The sequence below is a fragment of the Mizuhopecten yessoensis genome, unplaced genomic scaffold (genome assembly GCF_002113885.1).
Source record: "Mizuhopecten yessoensis strain PY_sf001 unplaced genomic scaffold, ASM211388v2 scaffold10849, whole genome shotgun sequence".
Lineage (NCBI taxonomy): Eukaryota > Metazoa > Mollusca > Bivalvia > Pectinida > Pectinidae > Mizuhopecten > Mizuhopecten yessoensis.
Genome location: NW_018408752.1, coordinates 250883 through 270997, shown reverse-complemented (window position 1 = coordinate 270997; position 20115 = coordinate 250883). Strand labels below are relative to the sequence as shown.

The following is a 20115-nucleotide window of genomic DNA, read 5'->3' as shown; positions in this document are numbered from 1 at the left end:
GTGGGGGGGGGGGGGGGGGGGGGGTCACTCTACCAGTTAATTATTTTCCAGTCTTTGCTGTTTAAAATCCTGTTTGTTTTTAACATGCTATGGCTAGGCAATAAAATAAAAGGCATCGGAAAATCATTCTGATTTTATTAAACCATTACGAAACTTGCTTAAGATTCACTAAAATCGTATAATGTGATTTTGAAACTTGTTTAACAATCTGTATGTGTTAGAGTGAAACCTTGGTATTTGCCAGTTCTAATACATATTTCTGTCTGTGTTAGAGTGAAACCCTGGTATTTGCCAGTTCTAATACATATTTCTGGCCCTGATCTTTGACGGCATCACATGTTGTTTGAGCAAGTTTTAACTTCAGTCGTACTTTGCACTTTCAGCTGTTTGACCATATTGCGGACTGTATTGGGCGATTCCTGACAGACCATGAGCTACAAGGGGAAAAACTCCCTCTGGGTTTTACCTTCTCCTTCCCATGTAGACAGGAGGGCCTTGCTAAGGCGCGACTCTCTAAGTGGACAAAAGGGTTCCGTTGTGAAGGGGTTGTAAATGAGGATATTTGCAGGCTGCTACAAGATGCTCTGAAACGCAAAACGGTGAGTATAAAACAATAGTCTCACTGTAATCACCATCTGATTTTTTTTGAGAGGTTGTCATATCTTTCTTTTTTTATAAACAATAATATCATGATTTTATATCTGATATATCTTTGTTTGGGTTCCTGTATGTCTGTTATAAATTGAGTCATTGTGTTTGAATATATGAAGGTTTACCGTTAAGTGTTTTTTTAGTTTTTAAGGCTTCCGATACCACTGCCAAAACCTAACTGTGCAGTGGATTTTTTTCTGAAATAACTTTAGCTTTGATGAACTATTTCCCCCAAAAAAACATACCCATGGGGAAACATTACATGTACATGTATAGGAAATGAGCGTGAAAATTCAACAGGTCCAGACCACAGGTACAAGAAGCCTCGTTTGTCAATACACCCATACTATATTATGGGTGTATTGACAGACGAGGCTAGTACCTGTGGACCAGACCAGGATCAGGTCGTTGGACCTCCGAATATTATACTATCACTCTAACCAGGTGAGCTTCCTTGTCAACGGTATTACCCTGGTATAGTCGTACTAAAGTTATCCAAAACAAAATGGAGGGAAGGTTACTGTATGACTTGTATGAAAAGCTTAAGTGTAATTCTCAAGTGTTTTACAGTGGGGCGGGCATTCTTAAAGGAATTTACATGACTCCTGTTATAGATCACAGTGTATATAAATAGACAGTGATGTGTGTAGCCACAGCATCACCCTATGGGTAATTCTATTTGTGTACACCTGTAATGAGCCTTAGTGTCTGTATGAGCCTTAGTGTCTGTATGTGTCTGTATGAGCCTTAGTGTCTGTAGGAGGCTTAGTGTCTGTATGACTTAGTGTCTGTAGGTGTCTGTAGGAGCCTTAGTGTCTGTATGAGCCTTAGTGTATGTATGAGCCTTAGTGTCTGTATGAGCGTTAGTGTCTGTATGAGCCTTAGTGTCTGGATGACTTAGTGTCTGTATGTGTCTGTATGAGCCTAAGTGTCTGTATGAGCCTTAGTGTCTGTAGGAGGCTTAGTGTCTGTATGACTTAGTGTCTGTAGGTGTCTGTAGGAGCCTTAGTGTCTGTATGAGCCTGAGTGTCTGTATGAGCCTTAGTGTCTGTTTGTGTCTGTATGAGCCTTAGTGTCTGTGTGAGCCTTAGTGTCTGTATGAGCCTTAGTGTCTGTATCTCTTAGTGTCTGTATGTGTCTGTATGAGCCTAAGTGTCTGTATGAGCCTTAGTGTCTGTATGACGTAGTGTCTGTATGTGTCTGTATGAGCCTAAGTGTCTGTATGAGCCTTAGTGTCTGTATCTCTTAGTGTCTGTATGTGTCTGTATGAGCCTAAGTGTCTGTATGAGCCTTAGTGTCTGTGTGAGCCTTTGTGTCTGTGTGTGTCTGTATGAGCCTTAGTGTCTGTGTGTGTCTGGATGAGCCTTAGGGTCTGTATGAGCCTTAGTGTCTTTATGACTTAGTGTCTGTATGTGTCTGTATGAGCCTTAGTGTCTGTATGTGTCTTTATGAGCCTTAGTGTCTGTATGATCGAGCCTTAGTGTCTGTGTGTGTCTGTATGAGCCTTAGTGTCTGTATGAGCCTTAGTGTCTGTATGAGCCTTAGTGTCTGTATGGGCCTTAGTGTCTGTATGAGCCTTAGTGTATGTGTGAGCCTTAGTGTCTGTATGAGTCTTAGTGTCTGTATGACTTAGTGTCTGTATGAGCCTTAGTGTCTATGTGAGCCATTGCAAGAAATGAACCTGTGTATTTGACATTGTTGTCCGAAATCACATCTGTTCAAAAATACTTCAAAAAAGAATAAAAGGCACCAATTTTGCTAGATCTTCTTTCTTTTACTTTGCATACAACTCTATTACAGTCCAAAAATGCAAAATGTTAGCAAGGGATTTATCTGAAACAGAAATAATAAAAACTAAATGACAATGCTATTACCCTGTCATCAAGCATTGGCTATAAGTAAGTATTCATTATCTTAGTCTCAATGGGAAATTTCTAGAGTACAAGATTTATAACAACCGTGTATTTATCCTAATAATTCTCTATAGGAAATCTCTGGAACACATGTTATAACAACCAGCCATTTATTTAACCAAGCTCTATGAAAAATATCTGGAATACAAGTGGAAGATGTATGGAGGCTGCAGACTTGAAAGGATATTTTATGAAATTTTCATAAGAACATTCACATGTAAAAAAACCCCGCTTTCGACGAAAAAAATGTTGAAGTGGATTTTGTTTTTACTAGAAGTGCAAATAGAGCCGATATATGTGTGTTATGTTCATTACATATTGATGTTTTCATCTTTCATATCAAGTCGACGTAAACAGAATCTCATTAGAAGTGTATGTAGAGGAGACAGCTTTATTAAATGTTGAACAGTTATACATTATGTAATGTCTATTTAGTGTTACACACACAAACATGACAAATATAGAGAAAACTTGGAATTTAATATTACATATGGGAATGCATCAGGGAAACCTCCTTTTTTTATACCGTAGTGCTTGCAGGAGAACGTTTATTTTAGCTGCTCTGTGTCGTGGTGTCAAGGAGCAATGTGCATTTTGTAGGTAGGATACAGCATATGTTGTACAGTTGATATATTACGTGGACCACATTTATGTCTGTCGGTCTGCTACAGTCATGGTAACTATTTAATCTTGAGCGACTTTTAGTGTCGCAGTAGAGGTTGGTCTGATATACCTAAAGATATGAACGTTTTTCTAGGGAGAGACTGCATAATATAATCTCTGAAAGAATTACTTACATTGACCAAGCTTGTTAGAGTTAAAGGAAAAGTAACATATACAATTTCAGATGTTCTAATATGTGTTATGAAAGAATTAAATTAAAGCTAAAAGCAAAATGGATGAAATTATGCTGATTTCAGAAGGTAAATTGAATGGTGAAATATTAGAGACTTCATGAGCAAAACAATTCAAATGTACTGACAATTTAAATATTCGTGAAGAATGGCCATTTTTTAACCTTTTTTGTCTGAGCTTATATGCAGGTCATCTCCATCAATCTTAGAGCCTACTGAAATCTAAATGTAAAAATCTCCTGCTTCTTCAAAACTCTTCCAAATGATGTTCATACATATACACTCTATCTCCTTCACAATACTTGGTAATTTACTAAATCTCACTTGATAGTCGCACCTCAATCAAAGAATTACAGCACCTGTATATCGATCATAATATCTGTGAAAAATATTTTTATTTTTTAACAACCTGAGATAGCAATTTATGTTTTCAAAAAAGAAACGAAAAGTTTTCTTCAGAATTACGCATCTGTGGTTGACTTCTACCTCTATATGAAATGTTCCACTTGTGCATATTATTGAAGGCCATTTAGATCATACACGTATGTTTTAAAGGTGCAAACAATTTCTTACCTAAACTGTATCTTAAAATAAATCTTCTGAAGTCACATTACATTATTGATATGGTGTAATATACTCAAGGTATATCCACTATTTGTTTTTACATTACACCATCAAATATATGTTGCATCTTGGTGTTTTAATGGCCTGCTGTGTGTGATTCCATGGTGTTACATAATGATGTGTCCCATGATACAGAAGCTGGGTACAGAAGCCCCAGCTTCGGGACCACAACGTTAACAGTTGTCCTGGATTTGAGACATGCAGGTCGGTGCCAAGAAGCTGGTGTAATCTCTTTGTGGAGGTTTTGTGTTTTACTTCCTGGTTTCAATTTGTTCACATATAAACATTGTACTATATTTGACCTAATTAGTGATGTATCCCTTTCACACACTTTTGCCCTTTTTTTCCTCCTTTCATTGTTATTAGCCCACCATCATCTGATGGTGATGGTGGGCTATTCAAATCACCCTGCGTCCGTGGTCCGTGGTCCGTCCTTAAACGATTCTTGTTATCGGTATTTCTCAAAAAGTACCAGAGTGATCTTTCTCAAATTTCAACTTTTGAGACTGATCGGATAAACAACATGGTCGACAGGCAGCCATCTTGGATTTTGATAATGAAAGTTTTGAAAGTTTGTTTTCGCTATTCCTCAAGAAATACCCGAGGGATCTTCATCAAATATTATATGTAGGTTCCCCTTGGTCCTTAGCTTTGTAGGTCAACTTTTGATACTGAGCAAATAAACAGCATGGCCGACAGGCAGCCATCTTTGATTTTGATAGTGAAAGTTTGTTATCGCTATTTCTCAAGAAGTACCAGAGGGATCTTTCTCAAATTTTATATGTAGGTTCCCCTTGGTCCTTACCGGTGTTTTTACATTTCACCATCAAATATATATTGCATCTTAATTTTTGAATGGCCTGCTGTGTGTGATTCCATGGTGTTACATAATGATGTGTCCCATGATACAGAAGCTGGGTACAGAAGCCCCAGCTTCGGGACCACAACGTTAACAGTTGTCCTGGATTTGAGACATGCAGGTCGGTGCCAAGAAGCTGGTGTAATCTCTTTGTGGAGGTTTTGTGTTTAACTTCCGAGTTTCAATTTGTTCACATATAAACATTGTACTATATTTGACCTAATTAGTGATGTATCCCTTTCACACACTTCTGCCCTTTTTATCCTCCTTTCATCGTTATTAGCCCACCATCATCTGATGGTGATGGTGGGCTATTCAAATCACCCTGCGTCCGTGGTCCGTGGTCCGTCCTTAAACAATTCTTGTTATCGGTATTTCTCAAGAAGTACCAGAGGGATCTTTCTCAAATTTCAACTTTTGAGACTGATCGGATAAACAACATGGCCGACAGGCAGCCATCTTGGATTTTGATAGTGAAAGTTTTGAAAGTTTGTTATCGCTATTCCTCAAGAAATACCGGAGGGATTTTCTCAAATATTATATGTAGGTTCCCCTTGGTCCTTAGCTTTGCAGGGCAACCTTTTGAGACTGATCAGATAAACAACATGGCCAACAGGTTCCCCTCGGTCCTTACCGGTGCAGGGCAACTTTTGAGACTGATCGAATTAACAACATGGCTGACAGGCAGCCATCTTGGATTTTGATAGTGAAAGTTTGTTATCGCTATTTCTCAAGAAGTCCCAGAGGGATCGTTCTCAAATTTTATATGTAGGTTCCCCTTGGTCCTTAGCTATGCAGGGCACCTTTTAAGACTGATCGGATAAACAACATGGCCGACAGGCAGCCATCTTGGATTTTGATAGTGAAAGTTTGTTATCGGTATTTCTCAAGAAGTCCCAGAGGGATCGTTCTCAAATTTTATATGTAGGTTCCCCTTGGTCCTTAGCTGTGCAGGGAAACTTTTGAGACTGATCGGATAAACAACATGGCCGACAGGCAGCCATCGTGGATTTTGATAGTGAAAGTTTGTTATCACTATTTCTCAAAGAGTACCATAGGGATCTTTCTCAAATTTTAAATGTAGGTTCCCCTTGATCCCTCGTTGTGCATGTTTTATTTTGAGACTGATCATAAAACAAAATTGATTAAAAGAAGAACTAAAAAGATCTTTCTCATATTGCAATGATCAATTCTATTTCTTTCACATTAAATACTGTTAGCTTTAATACACATCAGTATTAAGTTTAGATCAAAAGTTACCTCAAGGTGCATTTACTGTTAACATGACTCAATCAAACAGATTAGAGGAAAGAAGAGAAAAGATCGAACTGACAAAGAACTAATGAAGATGGTACAAAGGTGGGCGCCAAGATCCCTCTGGGATCTCTTGTTTATAAAAGTGTATAGTATTGTTATTTACTTTAGAAGGTTGGATGATTATGAAATCAGTCTTGTTGTGTCTTCTCACAGTCCAAACCCTGATTTAAACGCATCATAACATTCCTAAGCACCATGCACTCTTATTTGCTAGGTATACAAACATATGATTACAAATGAGGATCAGTCTCATTAACAGATTGAACTTGTTTAAGATCCACTGAATTGACATCTACATGGATGTTGTTTCTAAAAAGTTCACATAAATTGTACGAGAAAAGACCATGTGACTCTAACAATAAATATTGATCCTGGGGATAGCCTGGTACAAATACTAATCAATCTGTTATGTATACAATACTCTGGCCGTCTGGTGACAGACTACAGCTAGGAGATGGCCTGATATAAACACTGACATTAATCCGTCTCTTACTCAGATTTTCACATCAGCTTTAAGGTCTGATGCTTCTCAAGGACACTTTCCTTGTACATGTAGGTCAGGTTTTGCTCCAAGTATAAAGCTCACACAGGGGCTTAATTTTAGGATTTTGTAATTACCAAGCAGGTCTCACCTAAATGTTTAAATGTATTCATAGAACATTCTCCAATCCTTGTGTGAGCAAGATATACTATGACATAATTGATGATGCAACCCTGGTTACACTGCATAGGTGTCGTTTTCAGAATAATAGTGCATGTGAGCTCTAGGGCATTCCCTAGGTAGGTAAAGACAGGTTTATTTTCCCCAGCAAAAATGGAAATGTACTGTGAAATGTTAAAGAATAGCGTTTGAGATTTAAAGGTTAGTTAATGTGTGTAGGCCTCACCAGACCTACTGTACTGGAATTACATACTTAGTTACCTAACAATAGTATGTAGGTCACACAGACTAACCATGTGTGTAGATAAAGTGTACAAGGTCACTTCACCAGATTGTGAATGAGGCTTTACAGCTGTAATGTAAATAAATCTAAGTGCAGGTGTACTGTACCTCCTTTACTGACCCATATGGGTTATTGCTGAAACTCCTGTATCGGTCATTACTGTATCGGGCTAATTTTCTTATGGAGCTACATGGGCCATTACTGTATTGGCTAGGGTAACTTTCTTACTGAGCTACATGGGCCATTACTGTATTGGCTTGGGTTACTTTCTTACTGAGCTACATGGGTCATTACTGTATTGGCTAGGGTAACTTTCTTTCTGAGCTACATGGGTCATTACTGTATTGGCTAGGGTAACTTTCCTACTGAGCTACATGGGTCATTACTTTATTAGCTGGGGTAACTTTCTTACTGAGCTACATGGGTCATTACTGTATTGGCTAGGGTAACTTTCTTACTGAGCTACATGGGTCATTACTGTATTAGCTAGAGTAACTTTCTTACTGAGCTACATGGGTCATTACTGTATTAGCTGGGATAACTTTCTTACTGAGCTACATTGGTCATTCCTGTATTGGCTAGGGTAACTTTCTTTCTGAGCTACATGGGTCATTACTTTATTAGCTGGGGTAACCTTCTTATGGGTTATTTTTGTACGTATAAGGGAAATCTCCTTACTGAACAGTACACTAGTGTAGGTCATATTGAAATGTACAGGTCATGTGCTGTACTATCAGGGTAACCTAATACTGAAGGGTTATTGCCTTAGTGTCTTGGAGTATAATTGATTATGATACTTTTGATTATATAAATGTACACTTAAGCCTGGTAATGTGTACTGTTTATACTTCATTTTAAAACTATTTGTAAAACAATTTTTTCAGTTTCTATATTTTGAGAGCCATTCAACTCATAGGCTTAATGTCAAACAATAACATCATGTAATACATGTAGAAGAGATTATTTTCTACCACAATACGCTGTGTTATTCCACTCTCAGATAATTGTATAAACACGCAGACTGTTAGATAAATATGAGTTATATACCACACGTGGTATATGACCTTCAAGAGTTTTGATTGGTCGAGAAGATGGACTTTGACCGGGAAGACTTTTTCCACGTGCTTTTTGCCACCTGCTGTTTTGTTTACGTCGTCGGCTGTCAACATCCAACAAATGTTGGTGACGTTGTGAGGTTATGTGGAAAGGGTGGTTATTAAGGCAATATTTAAAGATGATACTTAAAGATTTGATCGCTAGTTTCAGGCAAAATTGCTACAGACGCCCGATATCGTTTCGACGTCACACCGTCGCGTGTCCAGGTCGTGAAACCAAAACAAGATCTGTCACAAGGTCGGGAAATATTTCGTTCTCCCAACGTCCCGTTATCGCTATTTAGACGGTCTGACTATGGCTGAACTTTCACTATAAACGACAACCATAGAACCGTCACGAAGAAACGTAGGCCTAGAAACGTAGGCTAATGCCNTCATCTATTTTATTTTTTCACCAAGTTGTTGCCGAAACATTAATTTTGACAATAATTAAATTTGTAAAAAAAAGAAGTCATTTTTGAATATTAATGAGTGACTTTTTACATATGGGTCATATCACTACGCCAGCCTTGTCAACAAACACATGTGTGTATGTTATTTCCGACTGATCATGAGATTGTGGTAGAAACAGATCACACGACTCGTGGTTGTTGAGTATGGTATTTATTTCACTCTCGTTAGTTAATTTTCAAAAGTTACAGAAAGACACTCGCTAAAGCTCGTGTCTTTTGTAACTTTTGAAAATTAACTAACTCGAGTGAAATAAATACAATATTCAACAACCACTCGTTGTGTAACCTCTATATACGAATTCAAATGAAGTGGAGAGTGAGCTTACAAAGTACGTAAATAGTTTTCCATATTACACATTGATTTCTCTATTTTCTCGTAGCACAATAAAAATACTTTCTGCGATTACATAATTCTTTTACATTATAAGTACGCAATAATTTCGTTAGCGGTAACTTAAAAACATTAACAGTTCTGTGATAGTAAATTGAAGACTAATATTATTAGTCTTGTTGACCCCCACATGGAAGGGTGCAGAGATCTGAATATGACAGGAAACCAGGATATTGGGAGAAAACTTAAATGGGTAGGAAACCCCACACCTTTATATGTCAAATTGGGAAATAAAACCCTGTCGGAGGTGTAAATCATTTCAAATCTAATTCATACTTAGGTTCGAAGAGGAAAACTTGCACAAGTACAGAATATTTGAAAAAAGAATATATTTAATTGCTTGATGACATGCTACCTTGACAACTGCATATGGAGATATGGAGATGAGTGGAATTTTACTACGATAATGTGATTGTGACTGTGGAACTTGGTTAGTACAGATCTCACTGAATCAGATAGTGTTATGTCTGTTCATATCATGTCCTAGTGCATACATACATGTCATACACAGGGAGAGTTTAAAGTCCAATTTGTGATATGGTAGATTCTCAATGGTAAGGTAAACAAGTTGTTATTTAAAGTGTACGGAAACGAGGCTGTTTATTGACTGCTTCATTCATGTTGACCTAGACTGTCAAAACTCTGTAGACTGTCTGACCTCTATACTGGTACCCAACACCAACCATGTCATACACCAACATTCAGTATAAACAAACATCCCACATTGATGGTCAGTGTACCTACACATGATGTCACATAGGAGGTTGGAGGTTTGACATCAGAGACCTTATCTCCTTTCCATTGGTTTACAAACGAGTACAAATATAACCTTACGTGATATAATGGATTAATGATATGAACATACAACGTAGTTGACTGAGGGTGTATACAGTTAAGAAAGTTGTGATTTGTCCAGTGATAGTCTAGCCTATTTAAGGGGGTATGGTATAGTAATGAACCCCAGGAGAATAATACAAGTTGTTTCCATATAGAAGTGTCATAGGAGTAATAAATACTACTCTGAACCAATAATAAGTTTGTACTAAGTATACAAGTAATGTTATTAGTACTGCATTCCGTCCCTAATTTGGGTATTCAGAACCCATTCCCCTATTTGGGTGATGAGAACCCATTCCCCTATTTGGATACAAATAAACTGTTCCCTAATTTCAGTCTGAAGTAATGTTCCCTAATTTCAGTACTTGAATATTTCCCATATTTGGATTCAGAACTCACTCTCTTTGGGTAATAAACTTGTTCCTGTATTTGGATACTAAATTAAATCCCAAATTTTACCCAAACACAAGGAGAGCTTATTACTAGAAATGACCTCTCAACTGTAAAACATAAGATTGTCTGATAATGCCCCTATTGTCTGATAATACCCCTATAGTTAGATAATACCCCTGTAGTTAGATAATACCCCTATTGTTAGATTGTTCCAATTACAGATCAAATGTGAAAATAAGTTACCTGTATACTGTAATACCAAGTCTATAATGCCTTCGTTTACCACTTATTGCCAAAATATTTTAAGGTCTCCAGTATTTTTAACAGTTTCTCAATATACAGGGAGTGATTCTGATGACGACACATCTAATGTGTCAAAACTAGTCAACGCATTCTTGATAAAAGCCGTTCAACCCAGCACGACGTTGTCATGGTTATCCTTACCTAATTGAGTTTCTCAATATGTTTCAGAACTTTTTATAACACCAACATTTCGCCGGACAAATATTGTCAACATAACAAAGTTTTAGTGAACATTTTATTAACAAACAAGGATTTATGAGGATGATGTATCAAGATTAAAACTGTTATGACCAAATAATATAAAAATAAAATATGGAAGGTAATATAACTGTCTGTGTCTGATCGTGGCTTTGTTTCCTGTTTTCCAGAACTCCATCATAGAGATAGTTGCCGTGGTGAATGATGCTGTTGGAACTCTCATGTCCACCGCCCACAGCGATAGACAGTGTGAAATCGGTCTCATCCTAGGTAATTATTGTCAATGTATCCTAAGTAAAGTGTGTGTTGTTGACGTCAGTATTCATATTGAATAAGCATTATGTGAAGCCATTTTATCAATAAGATGTAATTAATCTAATGAGGAAATTTAAAACATACAGAGCATATGGCTTACTAATGGCCCTTATTTACCATGGGTACCAGTAATTACACTGTGGTACCCAATTAGCTGTGACAGCCAGGAATAATATTGTGGTACCCAGTTAGCTGTGACAGCCAGTATTTACACTGTGGTACCCAGTTAGCTGTGACAGCCAGTATTTACATTGTGGTACCCAGTTAGCTGTGTCAGCCAGGAATAATATTGTGGTACCCAGTTAGCTATGGCAGCCAGTAATTGCATTGTGGTACCCAGTTAGCTATGGCAGCCAGTAAATACATTGTGGTACCCAGTTATAGCTGTGACAGCCAGTAATTACACTGTGGTACCCAGTTAGCGGTGTCAGCCAGTAATTACATTGTGGTACCCAGTTAGCTGTGTCAGCCAGTAATTACAATGTGGTACCCAGTTAGCTGTGTCAGCCAGTAATTACAATGTGGTACCCAGTTAACTGTGACAGCCAGTAATTACAATGTGGTACCCAGTTAGCTGTGACAGCCAGTAATTACACTGTGGTACCCAGTTAGCTGTGTCAGCCAGTAATTACATTGTGGTACCCAGTTAGCTGTGTCAGCCAGTAATTACATTATGGTACCCAGTTAGCTGTGTCAGCCAGTAATTACATTGTGGTACCCAGTTAGCTGTGACAGCCAGGAATAATATTGTGGTACCCAGTTAGCTATGACAGCCAGTAATTACACTGTGGTACCCAGCTAGCTGTGACAGCCAGTAATTACGTTGTGGTACCCAGTTAGCTGTGACAGCCAGTAATTACATTGTGGTACCCAGTTGGCCAGTAAGGTGCTTTCTATCAGAGCATAAAGTGTATATAAAAGTTGTTTAAATTACCTAGTACAGGCACACGTGATTCACACACTGACCGAAATTTATTTTTGAGGTCATAAACTCATGTTTTATTCAATGTGTATTATGTTATTTCCGTGATACTTTTCATTCACAATGAATGCTTGGCGATTATACAAATTAATGTTATGAGGGATTAAGTTAATTTACCGAACATGTACATAACAAACCCAACACTTCCTTAACAGTGAATTAATCATTGCTTAGGCTGAAATAGCGCTGTTTATTAATTGGTGGTCTAATAATTCATTGTAGAGGCATTACACCTGAGGAATGATAGAGAAATGTAAATAAGACAGTTAATCACTAGCACCATATATATAACAGACACAGTGAATTAAAATTGGGAGTTAGATGTGTCAGGACTGAATATCTAGAAATGTGTCTCTGAGTCCCTGGTATTATAACATGGTAGATCAGCCAGCTATTTAAATATACAGATTCCTTAACTTTTAATATATGGACGTTTAAACAGATCTACGCAATACACTTCCATTGTATCAGTTAATATAATAGTCTAAGTTGTGGGTATCAATATATCCTACGATAACCAATTGATAGTAAGTTGAACTCTTTAAAACTGTTTTGATGAAACTAACACATGAGAGACTTGTCACCGATTCCAGACACTCGTACAAGATAAAGGCTGTATATGTCCTCCCTTCACACAGATATGTGGTGCAGGCTCTGGCCTGTTTTCTGTACACACACTGCGGACACATGACTGTTGGCTGTGGGACAGTACATGTAACCAGTGTGATAGAATTTGTTACAAGGATGATATAATTGGCTTGATCATGTAGAGACAAGATGTATCCTTGTTGCTTCAGACACTACCGCCAACCCAATAAAAAACAAAACGGAGGTGCTGCTGAAATAGATACAATTCCTAGAAAAGAGCTGTTTTTCATAACTTTTCTTCATTGTCAGATGTATATGCCTTTCTGATTAAACAAAAGAAAAGGCTGTGAACATAAAGGAACTAACTTAGTGATCTGATAAACATGTCAGTACAATTTTGAATAAATTGAAATGTGTCTCCAGAGTAAATGTCATTCAGAGTGAACAGATCATGAAATGGTGTCCTGTATTAACTGAATTCAGCCCAGATCATCAGTAACAGAACTGTACATCATATCAACACGACTTGTTTTCATCTTTGCATTAATTGACCAAGCCAAAAAGGTTTTGTGAGATTCATTTGAGTAATGAAACTGATCTGTTGCTGTAGGCACGGGGTGTAATGCCTGCTACATGGAACAGCTGGACAGTGTTGAACTCTGGGAAGGCGACAATTGTCACCCACAACAGGTAAATATGTATACAACTAATACTTCAGTACTTAGGAGATAAATGACACCCACAACAGGTAAATATGTATACAACTGATACTTCAGTACTTAGGCGACAATTGTCACCCACAACATGTAAATATGTATACAACTAATACTTCAGTACTTAAGCGATAATTGTCACCCACAACAGGTAAATATGTATCCAAAAAGGTTTTGTGAGATTCATTTGAGTAATGAAACTGATCTGTTGCTGTAGGCACGGGGTGTAATGCCTGCTACATGGAACAGCTGGACAGTGTTGAACACTGGGAAGGCGACAATTGTCACCCACAACAGGTAAATATATATACAACTAATACTTAAGTACTTAGGCGATAATTGTCACACACAACAGGTAAATATGTATACAACTGATACTTCAGTACTTAGGCGACAATTGTCACCCACAGCAGGTAAATATGTATACAACTGATACTTCAGTACTTAGGCGACAATTGTCACCCACAGCAGGTAAATATGTATACAACTGATACTTCAGTACTTAGGCGACAATTGTCACCCACAACATGTAAATATGTATACAACTAATACTTCAGTACTTAAGCGATAATTGTCACCCACAACAGGTAAATATGTATATACAACTAATACTTCAGTACTTAGGCGACAATTGTCACCCACAGCAGGTAAATATGTATACAACTGATACTTCAGTACTTAGGCGACAATTGTCACCCACAGCAGGTAAATATGTATACAACTGATACTTCAGTACTTAGGCGATAATTGTCACCCACAATAGGTAAATATGTATACAACTAATACTTAAGTACTTAGGCGATAATTGTCACACACAACAGGTAAATATGTATACAACTAATACTTCAGTCCTTAGGAGATAAATGTCACCCACAACAGGTAAATATGTATACAACTAATACTTAAGTACTTAGGCGATAATTGTCACACACAACAGGTAAATATGTATACAACTGATACTTCAGCACTTAGGCGACAATTGTCCCCCACAACAGGTAAATATGTATACAACTAATACTTAAGTACTTAGGCGATAATTGTCACACACAACAGGTAAATATGTATACAACTGATACTTCAGTACTTAGGCGACAATTGTCACCCACAGCAGGTAAATATGTATACAACTGATACTTCAGTACTAAGGTGATAGTTGTCACCCACAACAGGTAAATATGTATACAACAAATACTTCAGTACTTAGGAGATAAATGACACCCACAACAGGTAAATATGTATACAACTGATACTTCAGTACTTAGGCGACAATTGTCACCCACAACATGTAAATATGTATACAACTAATACTTCAGTACTTAGGAGACAATTGTCACCCACAACAGGTAAATATGTATACAACTGATCCTTCAGTACTTAGGCGATAATTGTCACCCACAATAGGTAAATATGTATACAACTAATACTTCAGTACTTAAGCGATAATTGTCACCCACAACAGGTAAATATGTATACAACAAATACTTCAGTACTTAGGAGATAAATGACACCCACAACAGGTAAATATGTATACAACTGATACTTCAGCACTTAGGCGACAATTGTCCCCCACAACAGGTAAATATGTATACAACTAATACTTCAGTACTTAGGCGACAATTGTCACCCACAACATGTAAATATGTATACAACTAATACTTCAGTACTTAGGAGATAAATGACACCCACAACAGGTAAATATGTATACAACTGATCCTTCAGTACTTAGGCGATAATTGTCACCCACAATAGGTAAATATGTATACAACTAATACTTCAGTACTTAAGCGATAATTGTCACCCACAACAGGTAAATATGTATACAACTGATCCTTCAGTACTTAGGCGATAATTGTCACCCACAATAGGTAAATATGTATACAACTGATACCTCAGGACTTAGTGGATAATTGTCACCCACAACAGGTAAATATGTATATACAACTAATACTTCGGTACTTAGGCGACAATGGTCACCCACAACAGGTAAATATGTATACAACTAATACTTAAGTACTTAGGCGATAATTGTCACACACAACAGGTAAATATGTATACAACTAATACTTAAGTACTTAGGCGATAATTGTCACACACAACAGGTAAATATGTATACAACTAATACTTCAGTCCTTAGGAGATAAATGTCACCCACAACAGGTAAATATGTATACAACTGATACTTCAGTACTTGAGGTTATGGCTACCTAACTTACAGGCTATACATATGAAACATGTTTGAGTTATCTATCTCAAGTATTTTATATTTTTGTCATAATCTGATAACATTAATCAAATTACTTGAGTTACAATTTACATTTTAAGTTGTGTATTATAATTTTGTACTTTAATATCATTGCTTGTAAGTCGTGTTTACCTTTCATAATTGAATATCAATTTATGTAGTTACCAGTGAATTTGTAAATAAGAGTTTTTCATTGAACTCTTTAGGAATGGACATAGGTGTCAACCTCTGAAACATCCAATGAGGGAGATTGCCCTCATTCCTCATTTTCAATGAAACATGACTGAAACGGCTTTGCTTAATTTATCTTTCCCTTTTTATGTTTCAAAATAGCTCCAAAAAACATTCATTTGATTCAGACACACCTGCTATGATCATTACACACTCCCTGCAATAACCAGGAGATCGTGATCACAGAATGTAGATTTTGAGTTTGTATGAGTTTGGACTTGAATGAGGGAGATTGGTAAATTTGGATCAAAATGAGAGAGTCTCCCTCCTAATGAGGGAGGGTTGACAGGCATGAATATGTCACAGTAAAACAATGGCAGTGTACTTAAGCTTTTCTTAAACATGTTTCCTACAGGTTATCATCAACACAGAGTGGGGAGCATTTGGAGACAACGGTTGTCTGGACTTCATACGTACAGAGTATGATAGAGAATTAGACAACTTCTCCATCAACCCGGGAAAACAGATGTGAGTCTCACTGCAGATACAGTCAACCTTTACTCTATATACAACTCATTTAAAGCTTAATTCTAGTTGAAATTTACACCAGTTCTGTAGTGAAATGCTGTGCTTTTGCAATCAATGTGCTCATAGTTTTAGTAAGTTTATCAGTTTGTATGACTAAAGATCAGATCCTTGGTATAATGTATGTTTGTTTCCAGGCATTTTACACTGACATTGGCTTGGTATTTGAATTAGTACATAACTAAATATTACCAAGGTCCAATATGATGCACCTTTTTAACAAAATACTCAATATAATACCCTTCATTATAAAACATATTTATTTTAATAATTTATAAACGTGCATGAAAAATAAGTAATAACTTTATTTGTTTGTTGTCAGCATGGAGAAGATGATATCAGGGATGTATATGGGGGAGATTGTCCGACAGACGCTGGAACGTCTTACAATGGAGGGGCTCATCTTTACAAGTATTGACCGCGAGTGTGAGCTGTTTGTCAGAGGCCGTTTCTACACTAAATATGTATCAGAAATCGAGAGGTATGTCTGAACTGGTTGCAATTAGGATCTGTTGAATATAACACTGGAGATTTTGATGAAAACTGGAAATTATCATTGATTCAAGCTGTTCAGTTACTGTTCAAATTCTTTACTGACCATATAAATGGGATAGATTACATCAATTAAGCTAATTACAGTTAAAGCCATAATATACAATGTATCTCGGGGCAGAATGTATCTCGGGGCAGATCGTTACAGCTATTATAACAATGGGATGTAGTAGATATTAAAGTTAAAGAAATGGTTTCATTTCCTAACGAGTCTCTTGTCTGACTAGTGTTCATAAAACTAGGTAAAGAGTTGTAAACTGGTACATGTAATACGATAGAGGTATAAACATACAGTAGTAATAGTAAGTAATTTCCAAGAAGCTTGCTGCTGTTTATACAGTAGCAGCTCTGTGAGACTGGCCTGACTTGATTTATGAATCCATTTCAGTGATCATGATGAGTTTTTTGGCAATACCAAACAAGTCCTGAATGAATTGGGCATTGAGAACTACACAACAGAGGACTGCAAAATTGCCAAATACATTTGTACGCTGGTATCAGCTCGGGCGGCCTTCCTCGCATCAGCAGGTACGTACATGTTTCATTGGATAGCCAGCATCTGTACCATCTCAAATTCTATTTTGTAATGGAGTAAGATTAATGAGTTACTAAAGATCTATTTGGATACAAATTTACCTGTAATCAATATGACCTCCAATTGGTGTCTTTGTCGCAGGACTCGCCACACTCATCAACAAGCTCAATAAGCCAGAAATGACTATCGCAGTTGACGGCTCACTGTATAGATTCCATCCTCGATTCCACAACCTCATGTGTCTGAAAATCCAGGAACTTGTTAAACCAGGATTAAAGGTAAATATCTTATTATGTATTTGGTGACCTTGAATTGTCAACTTTTAAGTGTAATATTTTAACTCCTATATCACATATTTATTGTGAGCATTGATCTTTGGGATTTTACTTTTTCTGATTGCCAACAAAATTAAAGTTATTTTATATGTATTTCACTATGTGTACTGTAATATTGGATTATTGCTTCTACTATAACCTTTTCTGTTGTATTTCAGTTCAAACTTATGCTTTCTCATGATGGTAGCGGGAAGGGTGCCGCCCTGGTGGCGGCGGTGGCAATGCGTCTCCGTGATCAAGAAATTCAGGAGGAGGAAGAGGGTGTGGCTTGTGTATGACGGACGACCATTCACTTATAATAAACAGCATTTATTGTGTGATTGACAGGTGGATGTGAGTTGAAGATTGCTAGTTTGTACCGCCCTGGAGAAGACCTCATGTTCAAGGTCGTTGTTACAAGGTCACACCGTTACTGCTGCTAGGTTGTTTTACTGTGTGTGCTCGGCCTGTCAAGCCTGTAAGTGAGGCTATAACAGATATATCCAGATAACTACAGTATTTTGTTCTGTATTGCTGTACTCCTAACAGCATAATGTACTAAAATACTCGGTACCAGTTACTAGATCATAACTGAGCTACTCACCTTCCCTGTTATAAAACAACTGATACAGGAGTTGTCAAGCATGTTTCTAAAATAACATTACATTATACTGCGTAAGAAACAGTGCTGATATTCTGGAGTGTTTCCTATTGAGTGACAGGTGTAAGAAAGGTTTCCACAACAAAAGTTTTAATAAGAAAGTCATTGGATTTAGAACAATGTCATATGAGGTCAACTTAACAAATTGAATTTGGATTATGAAAGGTTGGTTCCATATTTGGAGTTGAGATATATAAATTGTTCCAATAGACTGATCATGAAAATAGATATCCCAGCATAATTAAACTGTTATCCTGATGACAATAAAGTATACATCTTAAAGTTTTAGTAGATTGCATCTGAATTGAGATAAAGGGGCATAACTGATATTTCGATAAAGTTGTAAATATCAAAATTTAACTTGCACAGGCGTCATATTTTGTTTTGTCATCTAGGTTTCTAGATGGCAAAATTCTAATGTCACTTAATCTGTAGTAAAGAGAATTCACTTAAGACTGAAGCATTAGGTACTTGGTCACCTGCTTTTGCCAAATCTATTTCATCAGCGTTGGTCAGCTGCAAAATTTAGAGGGTGCAATAGCACAAAACCTGGTATGTACATATCTAGGTGTGTTGGCTGATGTTTGTTTTGAAAGGGTTAAGTATCATAAAACCTGATAGGCTGCCTGCTGGGGCATTGGTGGAACATCTAGGCCTGCTGGGGCATTGGTGGAAAATCTAGGCCTGCTGGGGCATTGGTGGCACATCTAGGCCTGCTGGGGCATTGGTGGAACATCTAGGCCCGGTGGGGCATTGGTGGAACATCTAGGCCTGCTGGGGCATTGGTGGAACATCAAGGCCTGCCGTGGCATTGGTGGAACATCCAGGCCTGCTGGGTCATTGGTCGAACATCTAGGCCTGGTTGGGCATTGGTGGAACATCCAGGCCTGCTGGGGCATTGCTGGATCATCGAGGCCTGCTGGGGCATAGGTGGAAAATCTAGGCCGGCTGGGGCCTTGGTGGAACATCTAGGCCAGCTGGGGCATTGGTGGAACATCTAGGCCTGGTGGGGCATTGGTGGCACATCTAGGCCTGGTGGGGCATTGGTGGAACATCAAGGCCTGCTGGGGCATTGGTGGAACATCTAGGCCGGCTGGGGCATTGGTGGAACATCTAGGCCTGCTGGGGCATTGGTGGAACATCTAGGACTATACTGTAAAACTGGTTTTGGGTTTGGAGGGTGGGGGAGCCTTTTGAACAATTTGATCTCGTTGAATACATCCTGAAATTGATGATACATGTATAAACTATAAAGAAGGAATATACTCGACCATTTTTGATATGCCCAATTTGCTGAAGGTAAACTGAAACTGGTAAAATTGTCCTCTATTTAAAGGAAGTTTGAAGGCAGCTTTAAATGATGTGTAATTACTCATGCCGTATGTGTATGAAACATTTCCTCCGCTGTAGATGCCAAAGTCTTTTTCTCATCTTTGAGTAAATTTCAATAAAGCATTGCATAAATTCTTTTCTTTCTCACAATATGGATTTGATGATGGAAATGATGTGCGTGAATTGTGCTGTGTGAAAGCAGAAGTGCTACTAACTGGTCCTTCCCAAGCGAGAGTTAAAAGTGTCGTTATCTAATGAAGCCGAGATTATTGAT

General features: G+C 37.7%; 1 protein-coding gene across 1 annotated transcript in view; it reads left to right on the top strand.

Annotated features, from left to right (window-relative positions):
- The window catches only part of LOC110462998 (hexokinase-1-like), a 23735-nt gene extending 4402 nt beyond the window's left edge, over positions 1 to 19333 (top strand). Inside the window, exons 4-11 of the mRNA XM_021517304.1 lie at positions 384 to 599; positions 11022 to 11121; positions 13347 to 13426; positions 16278 to 16390; positions 16770 to 16928; positions 17388 to 17527; positions 17676 to 17812; positions 18028 to 19333. Coding sequence (XP_021372979.1) covers positions 384 to 599; positions 11022 to 11121; positions 13347 to 13426; positions 16278 to 16390; positions 16770 to 16928; positions 17388 to 17527; positions 17676 to 17812; positions 18028 to 18147 — 1065 coding nt within the window. The 3' untranslated portion in view covers positions 18148 to 19333. The remainder of the gene's footprint in view (positions 1 to 383; positions 600 to 11021; positions 11122 to 13346; positions 13427 to 16277; positions 16391 to 16769; positions 16929 to 17387; positions 17528 to 17675; positions 17813 to 18027) is intronic.
- The last annotated feature ends 782 nt before the right edge of the window (positions 19334 to 20115 follow it).